General features: G+C 38.9%; 1 protein-coding gene across 9 annotated transcripts in view; it reads right to left on the bottom strand.

Moving 5' to 3' along the window:
- NEK11 (NIMA related kinase 11) overlaps window positions 1-14401 on the bottom strand; it is a 281184-nt gene extending 266783 nt beyond the window's left edge. For 5 of the 9 annotated variants that reach the window (XM_040480180.1, XM_040480179.1, XM_040480177.1 and 2 more), the window contains exons 1-2: window positions 14285-14401; window positions 11046-11314 (exon numbers count right to left, since the gene is read on the bottom strand). In XM_040480180.1, the coding sequence (XP_040336114.1) occupies window positions 11046-11215 (170 nt within the window). In that variant the 5' untranslated portion in view covers window positions 11216-11314; window positions 14285-14401. Of the gene's footprint in view, window positions 1-11045; window positions 11315-14284 lie in introns of those variants that run through there. The other 4 variants (XM_040480178.1, XM_040480181.1, XM_040480182.1 and 1 more) reach the window with 1 other exon arrangement.
- Between the last annotated feature and the right edge of the window lie 19 nt (window positions 14402-14420).

The raw sequence follows: 14420 nt of genomic DNA, 5'->3' as shown, positions 1-14420 counted from the left end.
AAACTGAAAAAAGAAGATGCCTCCCTCAGGTGATCCTGTTGGAGTGAGTGATGGTACAGGGGGACTGCCTACTGTGTGTCAGGCAGAGTGCTGGGCTGCTTGACCCACCAAAAACTACTGGAGCCTTCACAAGATGGCTGCTTGAAGGCTACTTACGCATGTCATGTTTGCTTTGGGTCAAGAAATTAAAGTTAGAAATTATACTGAAAAATATTCTGACACCAGCCATGAAAAACCCTGGATTTGGTTATTGAGGTTCCTCTGGAATCCATAAAAAATTAGCTCATCTCTCTGAAAAAAGTCCATTTTTGATTAGGGAGGGAGTGAAAACTTGAATTAGTCAATACCTATAAAGTTTTGTTCTTATATATTATGCACTCATCCTTAAAATATTTTGTTTTACCGGGGCGCCTGGGTGGCTCAGTTAGGTAAGTGTCTGACTCTTGATTTCAGCTCAGGCCATGATGTCACGGTTTGTGAGTTTGAGCTCCACATCAGGTTCTGTGCTAATAGTGTGGTTCATGAGAGCAAGCCCTGTGTCAGGGTTTGCACTGATAGCATGGAGCCTGCTTAGGATTCTCTCACTCTCTCTACCCACTCCCCTGCTCTCTCTCGCTCTTTCTCAAAATAAATAAATAAACTTAAAAAAATTTTTTTAAATATTTTGTTTCACTTATTGAATAAATGAAACAAAACAACATTTAAATAGTAGTAGGCTTACACAAATCTTACATTTTAAAAATTGGGAGCCATCAACAAGGACAATGTAAAGGGACCAGCATATCTAATTACATTTTTAAATTATAATTCACCAAAATAACTTATATATTCCCCACCATCTCATATATTTAAATGAATAATATTCCTTATTTCCTAGGGTATTATTCATTGTTGACAAAACCATTAGCTTCCCTATTCACAAATCCAGCAAAACATGATTAGAACAGAATGGGATAAGTAAAGAATGTAAAAGTCTAAAAATCTAATATATATACCATAGTAATTTGCCTACATTCTTTTCCTGTCAAGAGTCTACTTGTGGTATTTTCAATAATTCACTTTTATTTTCTTTCAAACAATAGCAATGCAAGAAAAAAAAGCATTAAAAAAAAAAGCCTTTTTGTGTACTGTTGTCTTCTTTCTAAATGTTTCTCAGTGATTCAGTCTTCAAAGCAGGCTTTTTGGCCCCCTGCCCTGGCCAAAATGAAACTGCAGGTTTCCCTGCATCCTACTCATCCTAAAATATTTTATTTATTAGTCATCTATCATCTGTAAATATTAAAAACCAGATTATAAGCTCATGGCTTCTTTTATGCTAATACATGCAGGAAAGGAGCCTCAGGATAATGTAAATCACTTACCCCAAAACATCGTCGACTTCATTACCATGATTGAGGCAAGAAAGTAACTGTGCACCCTTGCATTTTATTCTCTTTTTCCTTCCTACCTCCCAAACCTTCAGTGTTGTAAGATGGCCAGAAGCTCAGAGGCTTGACTTTATTACAGACAGAGAACTGGCAAAGCCCAAAGTGAAGTCCAAGTTCAAATTTTCCCTTCCCGCATTTACCTAAGATGAGCTGATGCACAAAATCCTCCAGAATGTGAACTGCTTTAAAAGAAACTTTAATATCCTTTCATATTACAATGTCTCTTAAAGGATTGAAGATTAAGGGAAACATGATCACTATGTGAAAACCTGATGAAAACTGTTTTCTAGCAGGGCAAATTGGAAAGAAATCATTCGTTTCCTCCAAATTGTTTTCATGACTCCATTGCATAAACCACTGAATCCTATTAAACTAAGTCAGCCCACTCAATAACCCAATCCTCCCATCACAGATACCCACTGGGGAGAAAGCCCTGGTACAATACAGGAATAATAGCTTTAATAAGAGTACATAAAATGGGCTCAAAGTTGGACTCATTAAATTTAATGTTTTGTTTAGAATGAGTCAAAACTGAAAGTACAGATATGCTAAAATGATTAAATAAGTCAGACAAATCCACAAATAGGTGCTCATGGTGCAATATATGCATACTAGCTTTGCAAAACGCTACCAGCTATTAAATAGCAGAAAGTACTGTCACATCCTGAATCACCGAAAGCTTGTTTCAAGTATTATAAAACTCTATGCATACTGGTAAGAACTACTACTCATTCTTAATTATTTTTTGACACTGTCAGGCTACTATAATCAATTTATTAATTTGCTAAGAGGAAATAATGTTCTGTCTTTTTATAAACAGTGAAAACTTATACACAGAAAAGGCAGCTTTCAATGCATTCCTTACAATATGAAAACTGATTTCTCCATTTCTCACTGTGTCAGAAATAAGCTTGAAAATGGATGAAGTCCTTTTTTTTTCTAATTACAACTGAGTGTGTCAGCATATGTGGCCATAATTCATAAGTGGCCCAAATATGCTTCAGAATGGAACAGAATGCCCATCATTTCTCAGTGATTGAAGCTTGGTTCTTCATTAGTTTTCCAGGGTAATACCAGTGACAGAAAGGGGATATGCTGCAGTGATCATGATATCAAATCTCTGAGGATGCTAAAGGGCATGATAGTTTTTAACTCCTACTTCAGAGAGGTTACTAGAACCAACTACAGGGAGCCAATTGATAGTAAAGCCATACAGCGGACAATTATGCAAGCATTTATTTTTTCTTAATGTTTATTTTTGAGAGGGCGAGCAAAAGCGGGGTGGGGGGGGCAGAGAGAAGGTGACAGAGGATGCCAGCGGGCTTTGTGCTGAGGGCAACGGGCCCATGTGGGGCTCAAACTCACAAACTGTGAGATCATGACCTGAGCCAAAGTCTGAGGCTTAACCAAATGAGCCACCCAGGTGCCCCGCAAGCATTTTAAATGACGCTATTAAGGGGTGCCTGAGTGGCTCAGTCAGTTAAGCATTTGACTCTTGATTTCAAACCATGAGATCAAGCCTAGAGGCGAGCTCTGTGCTGACAGTGAGGAGTCTGCTTGGGATTCTCTCTCTCCCTCTCCTCCCACTTGTACATGTGCACACGCTCTCTAAGTAAATAAGTAAACATTTACAAATAAATAAAGTGATGCCTGTAAGAGGACTTAGTAACATGGGAAAATACGGGGTTCCTAGGACATTTTAAAAAAATGTGCCATGTCACAAATTTCTAAGAAAGCAATTGGTCAATGTTTTAAACTTAGTTTGAAAGCTTCAGAAACCAGTGTGGATTTGATTACAACTGGGGACTTCATGTCCAGGTTTTGTTCCAACCTTTGTCTTCTTAAACAAGTACAGATGGCACCTACACACATAGTCCATAAAGCTGTGGAACTGGACTTGGTTCCTGGAAGGAAGGTTCCTGGTATCTGTGGCAGTGGCAATCATTTACATGGCCTCACAGGCCTCCACTGAGAAGAGGACCCAAAAAGAAATTGGGGATGTCGCTGGTGTTGCTGATGTTACAATCAGACAGTCCAACAGGCTTATCTATCCTCGAGCTCCAGATCTGTTTCCTACAGACTTCAAATTTGACACCCCTGTGGACAAACTACCACAGCTGTAAATCGAGGCAGCTGATGTCAAATTCTTATGAACACTGAACTCGGCCTGTTGTACATAGTCCATAGCAAGTGCTGGATTGAGCCTTTCGTTAGTAAGGAAAAACACATGGTAGGCATTCCAGGGCTAAATATTAATTGCATGGCATTCTATATGTATACACGAGTGAAACATATTTAATGATATAAATTACTTATTGAATTTGCTTTCTTTTGTAGCAACCTAGGAAGTTGTATTTTGGAAGATATTTGAAATTAAGTAATTCTCGGATAAAACGTTTTTCAAAACTAAAAAAAATAATAATAACATGGGAAAATACTTATATCTTAGTGCTTCAAAAAAAAAAAAAAGATGCAAACTTATACAGACACTGAGCAGAAGCGTTCTCTCGCCCTTTTGCCTAGTTCGGTGGTCCTGGAAGTGCAGTCTTCAGGTCAGCAGCAACAGCTGGTAGAGATGTGCCTTCTCAGACCCCACCCAGACTTGCCAAATCACAATTTTGGGAGGAGAACCCAGCAATCTGTGTTTTAACAGCCCTCCAGGCAATCTTCTGATGCCCAATAAAGTGAGAAAACCACTAGCTGGTTCCTAATCATCCTTCAGGTCTCAGCTGAAACAACATGTTTCAGCCTTGCCTGAAGGCTTGCCTCTCCCAGTGCCACCCTGCCAGCTTAGACGGGTCTATCATACCTCAGAGCAACCAAGACTTTCCTTTCACAATGGTTATGGCAGCTTGTAATTACTTTTATGATTATACAATTAGCATTTTTCCCTCTCACTAGACCAATATTCTAAAGCCTAGCTGCACATTCAAATCACCTGGAAGCTCTCGAAAATCCAGATGCCTGGGGTGTGGTCCAATTAAAACAATGTACTGGGGTATGGCTCAAACATGTATTTTTTTAAAATACTGTGATTCCATTCTTTGGCCAAGGTTGAGAACCACTAAACTCAAGCTCCTTGAAGAGCAGGTGACCAGCAAATAGTGACCAACATCTGTTGAATAAACATGTGGAGTTATTTTTTTTTACTTTTATTATGTGGGTGGTTTTTTTTTAATCTTGCACATGGTACAAAATTACAAATGTACAAAAAGGGTTCAGTGTGGGGCGCCTGGGTGGCGCAGTCGGTTAAGCGTCCGACTTCAGCCAGGTCACGATCTCGCGGTCCGTGAGTTCGAGCCCCGCGTCAGGCTCTGGGCTGATGGCTCAGAGCCTGGAGCCTGTTTCCAATTCTGTGCCTCCCTCTCTCTCTGCCCCTCCCCCGTTCATGCTCTGTCTCTGTCCCAAAAATAAATAAACGTTGAAAAAAAAAAATTAAAAAAAAAAAAAAAGGGTTCAGTGAAAAGTAAGTCTCCTCATTCTCACCCTCCATCTCTGAGGCAACCACTGTGACCAATGCCATATGTTTCCTTAGAAGAGTGAATAAATATTTGTCAACACGTACGGAAAAGACCAGCAGTTGGATGGTAGGATTATACATTTTCCAGCTTTATGCACACCTGCACTTTTTATTAAATGTATGTATATTAGTATCAATACAGGAAAAGGAGGTACCCTAAAGATAACTGAATGTACACGTATCCAGAGCTATTTAGGAGATATACCCTGGGTCTGACGGTTCTGAGAAAAATGGTCACTTTGGAATGATGTTCTGTGTTATGAGGAAGAGACCCTTTATTTGGCTTAAACAAATAGCTGTCTATTCCACCCACTTCATTTTGTTTTATTTTCACTTCTGATTAGATATTCAGCTTCTCCAGAACTTGCATCAGAAAATGGTTGAGGGCACATGAAAAGAGATACTATTCATTCTAGGCCCTGAATTAAGAAGTGGCATCACAATTTGCAGATCTGTCTTGCCTGAATCTAGTTAACAGGAAGCCCTATCAAGACTGACCATGACTAGGTATATTAAGATGAAAAGCTGAGGACTGGATCCTAATGTGGTGGCTAACTACGGTTCTGTCCTGCAAGGCCCTGACCTCCTCAGCTCCATCCCTATTGATGATTGTATCTCAACACCACATGCTGGAACTGGGGTATAAATCTGAGATGCTCTCAGAAGAGACTACGCTTAGGAGAGCTATCTTCCACTAATGGACCCAGGTTGCTGTGGGTTTTATTTTTATGATTGTTGTCACCCTTTTATGACTTTTCACCTCCCTTACTTTTAAGGTCTAAGACCTCTCCCCTCTGCTGTCAGTGCGACTAATTCTAGCAGCAATTCTTAGCCCACTCTCCTCAATCTTGTTTCTGTGGCTGGGAGGGAAATCTGCCTGTTAGAACTTTTAAAAATCTGCTCTACTACAGGCCCAAAAGCTCTCCTGGGAGGCAAGGACCTGGGCTTGAGGCCATTTCTCTAAGGACTTGTTAACCTTTCCTATTTAACTCCAGTCCTTATCTCATACTGTAGATATATGATACTGGGAAGAAATGCTCTGTGGAGAGAGAATGCATTTGCATGTTAACCATGTTGGCCATATTTAGGCAAAGGCCAATGTGTAGGTGCACAGATAAAGAAAGAAATATTTGGATATTTACACCACAGGACCAAGAGGGGAAAAAATGAAAGCTCTCTATAATGCACAGAAACTAGCAAAATAAAGACTGTAGGTAGCTAGGAAGGAATCTGGGCACTGGCCATTCCAACATCTCTGAGAGCAACCTGCCACACAAGTGTTTAAAACCTGTACCATTTACTAGTTGTTTTCTACGGGTTAATTCTATCCCTCTTCCAGACTGGAGGCTCCTGAGAGCCAAGCCTTATCTCCTATTGCTTCAGTCTCCTTGCTGGTGTTCAGTACAAAGCAAAGGTTTAATATATAAATTAAATACTTATGAGTCGACAAACTTTTACAAAAGACGACAGCACAAAATCAACTCTAAATAATAATGTCACTGTATTTTAAGCTGATGAAATTTAAAACAGTATTATAACCAGCATTCAATGCTAAGATGAAAATTCTAAATTCATTACAACTGTGGCCATGATTAATCATGTGCAACTAATCATGTACAAGTTTAATCATGTATCTTAGGGTAAGGTAAGATTACTTCCTTAACATCTCTTTTCTATTAAGTTACATGCACTATGCTAAGAACCAAAGACCTTCTTAGCTCATCACTTATGCATTTGCTTTTAAAGAAAAAGGTCTGACAGGGGTGCCTGGGTGGCTTGTTGGTTAAGCGTCTGACTTCGACTCAGGTCATGATCTCACAGTTCGTGTGTGAGTTTGAGCCCCACGTCGGCTTCTGTGCTGACAGCTCAGAGCCTGGAGCCTGCTTCAGATTTTGTGTCTCCCTCTCTCTGCTCCCCCCACCACCCCACTCACATTCTGTCTGTCTCTCTCTCTCTCTCTCTCAAAAACAAACATTAAAAAAAATGTTTTTAATTAAAAATAAAGTCTGACAGCTTAACAAAAATATAAAATTATAAAGTTGAATTAGAACAATATTTAGGAATATGAATTAACATTATCACATCCCCACATTCATTAGACCAGAGTTTCTATAATCATGAAAGAAAATATTCCCAAATATTGGTTTATAAATTTCATGATGCAGAATAAAAAAACCCCTCTGTGTCATTCAATACTCATTTAAAGTTTAATTTCATACTACTGTGATAACCAAAAAAGGAATGCCCGATCTTTATGCCAAAGAGAAAACTCTCTCCAAACACACACTAATCAAATGTCATGGCTATAGTTTTTTGTTTTTTGTTTTATCCCATAGCAAATGCAGAAAGTCAATAAAAATGTAAAGGAATGTGGTATTTACACTGTAATTAAAATTCACAAATTCACAGAATATGAAAAATGTCAGTGGTAGAGTGATGCCCCCAAGTGGCATAATGATAAATTGCAATACTTTGATGGAAAAGTTAGAATAGCTATTCCCTTTTGTCAAATTCTTTAATTAAATCTAAAAGTGCATATTACGTAAACCTAGATTTCATAGGGGCTAGTAATAAGTGTCCTGTAGACCACCTCAGACTCATAGTACACCCAAGTCACTCTTTTAACTAGAGAAGAGATAGTCTGGTATATAAAGGTTATGATATACTTTCCTTATAATCTCAAACAGTTAGGGGTATGTCTGCAAAACAATGAAGGGAGTCAGATCTACTTTGATTTATTAAAGGAGAAGCATTCACAACATTATATAAATCTTTTCAGAAAGTATTATTTCCTACCCATCTCTAATATTAACCAATTCCCTATGTTTATAGCCCAGTACGTAAAGTAGAATCTAAAATTTTATGTAACCAAATTGCTTGGACAATGGGTAGTGCTAATTAATGTGCTTTTCTCACTAACTAAAGAATCAATTGTCAACACTGTGGGGAAAGAATCTTTAAAAAAAAATGAGTTTAGTTTCTGCCTCTGTAACATGTATGAAACATAATCACTGATAAGTTGCTATCTTATGTAGCTAAAAAGTCAACATTCTGAGGATCAATTGCTTTTGGACAGTCACAGAGATACAAAAGAATATGACAATAGAATTGTTACAATCTCAAGAAAGATTCTTGAAGAAGATTTTAAAATCACATGCCTGACAGCAGATTGCTTGGAGAGATTTCTCTCTTAAAAGTGGAATACAAAAGAAAAACTTCCTGTTAATAGAGAGTAAAGTTATTGGATCATGACTAGATAAAGTTTTGGTAGGCTTCCTTTAATTATTCCTATAACTTGGATTGTTTATAAATAAGATGAACCTCAACTGTTATTGAGTGATAATTATATATAAGGTAATGTGATATTCTGTATCTTATGCATATATTTACAAATATATCTTATATTTGTTTTTATATTATATATTCCTTATTAGATAATATATGTTTATCTGGATGTTTTATACACACATAGATATTTTATTTAACCCTATTTCAATCCTATGAGGTTTAATAACCATTTTACACATAAGAAAACTGAAGCTCAGATGAGGAACCTGCATAACGACTGGCTTTACATTTGACCTGTTCACCTCCAAACCCTGTGGTCTTAACTGTGACACTTACTGACTTCCTTCTAGCCTTCTAGGATTTTGTGAGCAGCCACAGCCATGATTCTTCATGATTTTAGCAGAGGTGTAAAATCAGATGTCTACAGAGACAGGCAGTGGGTATAAGAGACAGTGAAGAGTGGTAAGACACGGCTAATTGAAGAGTACAGGTTCTGTCTGAAGGGGGCAGCTGCTACCCAGCTCCAGCCCATATTGGCTATATAGCATCAATGTTAGCAAATGTTACCAAATCTTTTTTTTTTTTTTCCAAGAGAAGATGAAAAGCTCAATCTTTATGAGAATGTACATTTTTAAATACTGGCAACTAATTTAGACTAAAAACAAAAACCCCACTATGCAGGCCAAACAAAACACATCTGAAGGCTGAATGTAGCTTGTATGTAGTTGTAGAGATTCTGATGATGAATGATTCCTTTTCAAGAGATTCTACACCAGACTTTTCGGTGTCAAATAATTTGTCAATTATCCTCACTGTTGGATTCATTCCACAGACTGAGGCTTCATCTGCCATCTTCAGTTCAAATCAGGTATTTTTAGACCAATGCAAGTACAGGAAAAGTTATTGGCAAATCACATCCCAACCAACCAGCCCCTTCCTCTCTCATTTCTGCACCCTTCCTCCAACACGCGCATATACACTACACTCCCATATACTATGGGTGCATATACACCCATCATCTCAAGTCTGAAGCTTTCAAGTTTGGTCTTCATATACCTTATTTTACATTCCTTTAATCAACTTTTTAGCCCTTCTGTGAATTTCCTTAAAATTCTTCATATTCCTTACTCATTAAAGAAACCAAAATTGGATATGATCTTTATGATGAGAGACAGAAGAAGAAAAATGTTCACTTTTAGCCCTTTTAGCCCAGAAGACTGATCTATAGCCTGCATAGTTCCAATAAGGATCAAAGACGTACTGGTTGCTACATTCTTAAAGGGTCTCATGACTGCCTGCACATCTCACGAATAGTTAATACCAAGCTGAATGATAAGCACCAGAGAAATCTTGTGAAAGTAGTTTTACAAGCAGAAATTCGAAGAAAACCTTTATGATCTACTACTCCCAGCACATCCCCTCCCCCTTGAGCAGTAGGCATGTAACCACCAGCTTCATACAACAAAGGTGCAGCTCTTTCTGCCCACAGGTCCTGTCCCTGTGCTATAATAAAAGCACCTTTTTGCACCAAAAACATCTCAAGAATTCTTTCTTGACTGTTTGCCCGTGGCCCCACCTCATTTACAGTATGATGTACACAAGTCCTGGGTCAGATTTAGGTCTTACTCTCAATGTTTCCATAAAGGTACTCTGGTAATTTTCAGAAATTTATCATCTTGTTCTACTGGCTGGAAGAGCACCTCTAGGATTTATGGAAAAGAAGTCTTTGATAGGAGTCGTTAAACCTGTTCTAAGGACACTGTCGTCATTCCTCATGGAGGAATTCAATGAAAACTATGGATTCTTGATAATTACTTTGTAAAATTCTGGACACAGAGACCATTTAAAAGGTTGAGTTTGAAAATAAAATAGCAGCACCAACATTTACTTTTCTAATTCCTATGTAATATTACGAAGTAGAAAATGTTTATCACACTGATATTAAATCCAATGAGCTAAAGCTAAAAGAATTTTGAGTTGACTTAAAACCTCCAAATAAAAGAATAGATTATGGGATGGAAATTTGTTTGCCTAGAGTTAAAGGCTGACATCTTGGATCATTTTTACTTCTGCCTTCTCTTTTTTCCTGTTTCTGACATACAAGATGTACAAGTTTTTTATCCTAACTCCAATTCCAACTAACTTTTCACTGTAGCAAATTCAAACAACTTCAAGCTAAAAATGAAGATTGATCCTTATCTGTAGCAGACATTTTCTCTACCTTGACAGTTTACCAGTCCCATCAAAATCAAAGAAAAGGAAGTAACCAGAGGGCCCTCAATATAAGTTAATTTTAGATGGGAGCTCCTGTTTGATTTAAATGTCCTAATTTGAGAGTTGTATGACTACAGACTGAAAAACTCCCCCATAGAAGAAAGCCAAAGAAAATTAATACCATATTTCCTTTTAGTACACCCTATTCACCTCAAGTGTGAATTACCATTTATTTGCATTTCATAACATTTCTAAAACTGCCTTCATTATAAACAATTCTTACTTTCTCATTCAAGAAGTCCCAATCAAGTTAAGTGGAAGCAACGTTGTAATTGAGACTCTGGTATGCATAAAAATCTTATCTCCACTTAATCTACTCCATCTCCCTTCTCTAGGTCATTCGGGTACTTCACTCACCTACTGAAATGGCTTTAAAAACCTTATCTGGAGGCATCATTCAAGAAGCTTTTCTGTTGCTTATTCAATTCTGACCACCTTAAATGCAAAAAGCAAACGGTACTCCATATTCTTAATCAGCTAAGAGCTACGCATACAAGGCAGCCAACTCAAAATGCGTATGAAGTATTTTTACTTACAATTCCTCTCCTTGTTTTGCTTTCTTGTCTGAGACCAGATAGACAGTTCCAAAACTTCCACTACCAAGTTTCTGTTGAACTACATATCTTCTTGCAATCAAGGTCTTTGGATAAGCAGAAAGGGCTATTGGTCCACTCACACACTTAGCAGCCTCTTGGAACTTCAGCATTGCTCCAAATGAGAGAGAACTAGTTCATTTGTTTATAGAAATTTAACTTCGAGTCTCCTGGGAGATCGTCAAATTAATCCAAGTAGCGTCAGTCAATCCCTGAAAGATGAAAAGTCCAGAGATCAGGTCTAAAGAATGTCGACAGATTCCTAACTATGTGTATGTTTCTGACCGTGATGCTTGCACCCTGAGTAATGGATTCAATGACACCACATTTAATGACTTGAGAGAAAAATGTTAAAAGGTAGAGATATTGCAGATTCTACTAGAAGACAGTCACAGGAAGAGAGCCTTCCCTCATACATCTGAATGAATATAGCAAAACTGAGTTACAGTTAATCTGTTTAAGATTTATACTCCCCACTTACTTAAAAAAAATCCAAATTTAAGAACATTATAATTTCCTTAAATCTATACATTTGCATTAATCTTTTTGTAATGCTTTTTTGAGAAAAAAAATTTTTTTAACGTTTATTTATTTTTGAGACAGAGAGAGACAGAACATGAACAGGGGAGGGTCAGAGAGAGAGAGGGAGACACAGAATCTGAAACAGGCTCCAGGCTCTGAACTGTCAGCACAGAGCCTGACGCGGGGCTTGAACTCATGAACCGCAAGATCATGACCTGAGCTGAAGTCGGCGCCCCAGTATTTTTGTAATTCTTTCTTCCTACCTTATGTCTGTTTTGATTAACAAATAGTGAGTTAGGATTCGGGGCGCCTGGGTGGCTCAGTCGGTTGAGCATCCGACTTCGGCTCAGGTCATGATCTCACGGTTCGTGGGTTTCAGCCCCACGTCTGGCTCTGTGCTGACACCTCGGTGCCGGGAGCTCGCTTCAGATTCTGTGTCTCCCTCTCTCTCTGCCCCTTCCCCTGCTCATGCTCTATCTCTCTTTCTCTGTCAAAAATAAATAAACATTAAAAAAAAAATAGTGAGTTAGGATTAGACTAGAAATCAGCATAGAATTTCTTTCTGTAGACATTAAACCATTGTATTTGCATCTATTAGAATACATGTGAAGAGGAAGAAAGACTTCAGAATAAATTCTTTCCCCTCCTAAACAATTTCTGATCCAGTTTCTGAAGTTATTATACACACTATGTAGAGAGTAATCTCTCTGGATTGGAAACAAGAAGTGTCACAAATCCAGTTTAAACCAAAAATTGTATTTTAACGATAACTGAATATAAATGTGTTGTAATTCCTCAAGAAACTATAAATGCACAGCAGGATTATGAAAAGTAGGGCTATTCCATATGAGTGTGTGCCCAGTAAAGTCATTTCTATTTCATCAAAATGTAAATGTCTTTAGTAATGATGAAGAGTGGGTTTTGTTTTAAATCTATGAAAATATGATTTTAAATTGAAGACTGTCTATGCCTTGGAGTCAAGTTTCTATATGCAACTATTCCAAAGCTGTAAGACAAAAACCGCTTGTGTGTAATGATAAAACAAGATGTTATCTGTGTTTTGGGGTATATGACCAACAGGCTTCACATGGTGGTGGCAATTACAAAAATCCTCAGAATAGAATGTAAATGGTAAGTGTCCATTTACAGCATTTTTCTTCTTGAAATAATGCATTAATCAGTTCAGTTTTACCTGATGCCAGTCAGAAGTATTCTAGTAACCAGCTTTAAAAAAAAAAAGAGACAGACAGAGGTGCTTGGCTGGCTCAGTCAGTACAGCATGTCACTCTTGATCTCAGGGTTGTGGGTTTGAGCCCCACACTGGGCGTGGAGATTAGTTAGAAATAAAATCTTAAAAAAAAAAAAAAAAAAAAGGAAAAGAAAGAAACCAAATTATCCTGCGGCTGTGTCTCATGACAATACTAAAACAACTTTAACATTGGGTTAGAACTTCAGAGCTGGTGCCTATACCTCAAAATCCCTGAATAAATAAAAAATTATGTCAGATTATCAAGATCACAGAAAATATTAGTGAAATCTACTACTGAAAAAAGCAACTGGAGAGCAGGCCTCCAGATGTGTATTTTATTTGCTTTCTGTGCTCCCATAAAGTGATACTTTCTGGCCAAATTAAGCTGTTAAGATAAATGTATGGACTTAACAGCTTTTTCAACTGAAAAGGACCCTTCAAATCACCCAGTAATTCTCCTTATTTTAGAGGTGAGATGAAGGTCCCTGTTTAGTGAGAGACAGAATGGTTCTGAAAGTCCAATTTCCCAGTGGCTCCTATTTGTAAATGAGCTTTTAAACCCAGCAACGTCTAAGCAGTCTGGCCTGGGCCACAGAGTTTCCTTTGGCCCAACCTCCCAGACTCAGCCCTGCCGCCCCCTTCCCCCGGCCACCTTTAGACCGTCGACTCCATTAGTCTCCTCTCTTCAAACACAGAGCTACCCTAGTAGGTAGAGGGCAGTCTAGATTCCAGAACAATCTGTTCTCTTGTCAACGTTCCCTCGCGCCCACCTCAACGAAGGTTGTGAATGAACTTGAGCGCCAGGGACACACTTCTTTATCTCTCTTTGGCGCCTGTCATCTAGTAGGTGTTCAATAAATTTTTTCAGGGCAAACAAGCGTCCAGCCGACCGACTGTGGCCCAAGGGAGAGGGGGAAAAGTGTGCGTGGCGTGAGGAGGAAAGAGATATACAAAGTTGGATGGGAACCGTGAAAAGGTGAGATTACCTCCTTGTGCAACTGACCCTTAGACAAAAGACATGAGAAGGAGTGTTTATCATAGGTTGAAGTCAAATAGCTCTCCTCCCTGAAATGAGAGGAAGCAGATTTGACACCAGATTCTGCTAAAGTACAACGCTAACCTTAAAGGTAAACTTTAACCTTAAGTTTAACATTCCTTGCCTCAACTTCTTTAAAAAAAAAAAAAATACACTTTCGCAAAGCGGGTTAACATATTTCGAGGAGGCGCCGGCAACCGTTATTCTCCGGAGACTGGAGCAGATCCGGGAGGAAAGTAGCTGAGGGGAGTGAAGAGGTCGCGGGCGTGGAGGCCCAGGGATGCGGATCTTGGCTGGGGCAGCCCGACGCCATCACCTTCCCCGGCTTTGGGGAGCCCGGCACGCCCCGCGGAGCGCCCTTTGCCTTTCGCATACCTTTCGCTGTCGAGGGCGCAGGAGCGGCGGCGCCGGGGCAGGCCCACATTCCCAACCGTGATTGGGACGTACGTTGGGCAGGTCCCTCGTAGGCGCGACAGCACCGCGGAGCTCCAGGGCCTCCCGGCAAGGTTGT

This window comes from Herpailurus yagouaroundi, unplaced genomic scaffold, assembly GCF_014898765.1.
Source record: "Herpailurus yagouaroundi ecotype Mexico unplaced genomic scaffold, PumYag 159, whole genome shotgun sequence".
In the NCBI taxonomy this organism is placed as follows: domain Eukaryota; kingdom Metazoa; phylum Chordata; class Mammalia; order Carnivora; family Felidae; genus Herpailurus; species Herpailurus yagouaroundi.
This window is presented reverse-complemented; position numbering and strand designations above follow the sequence as displayed.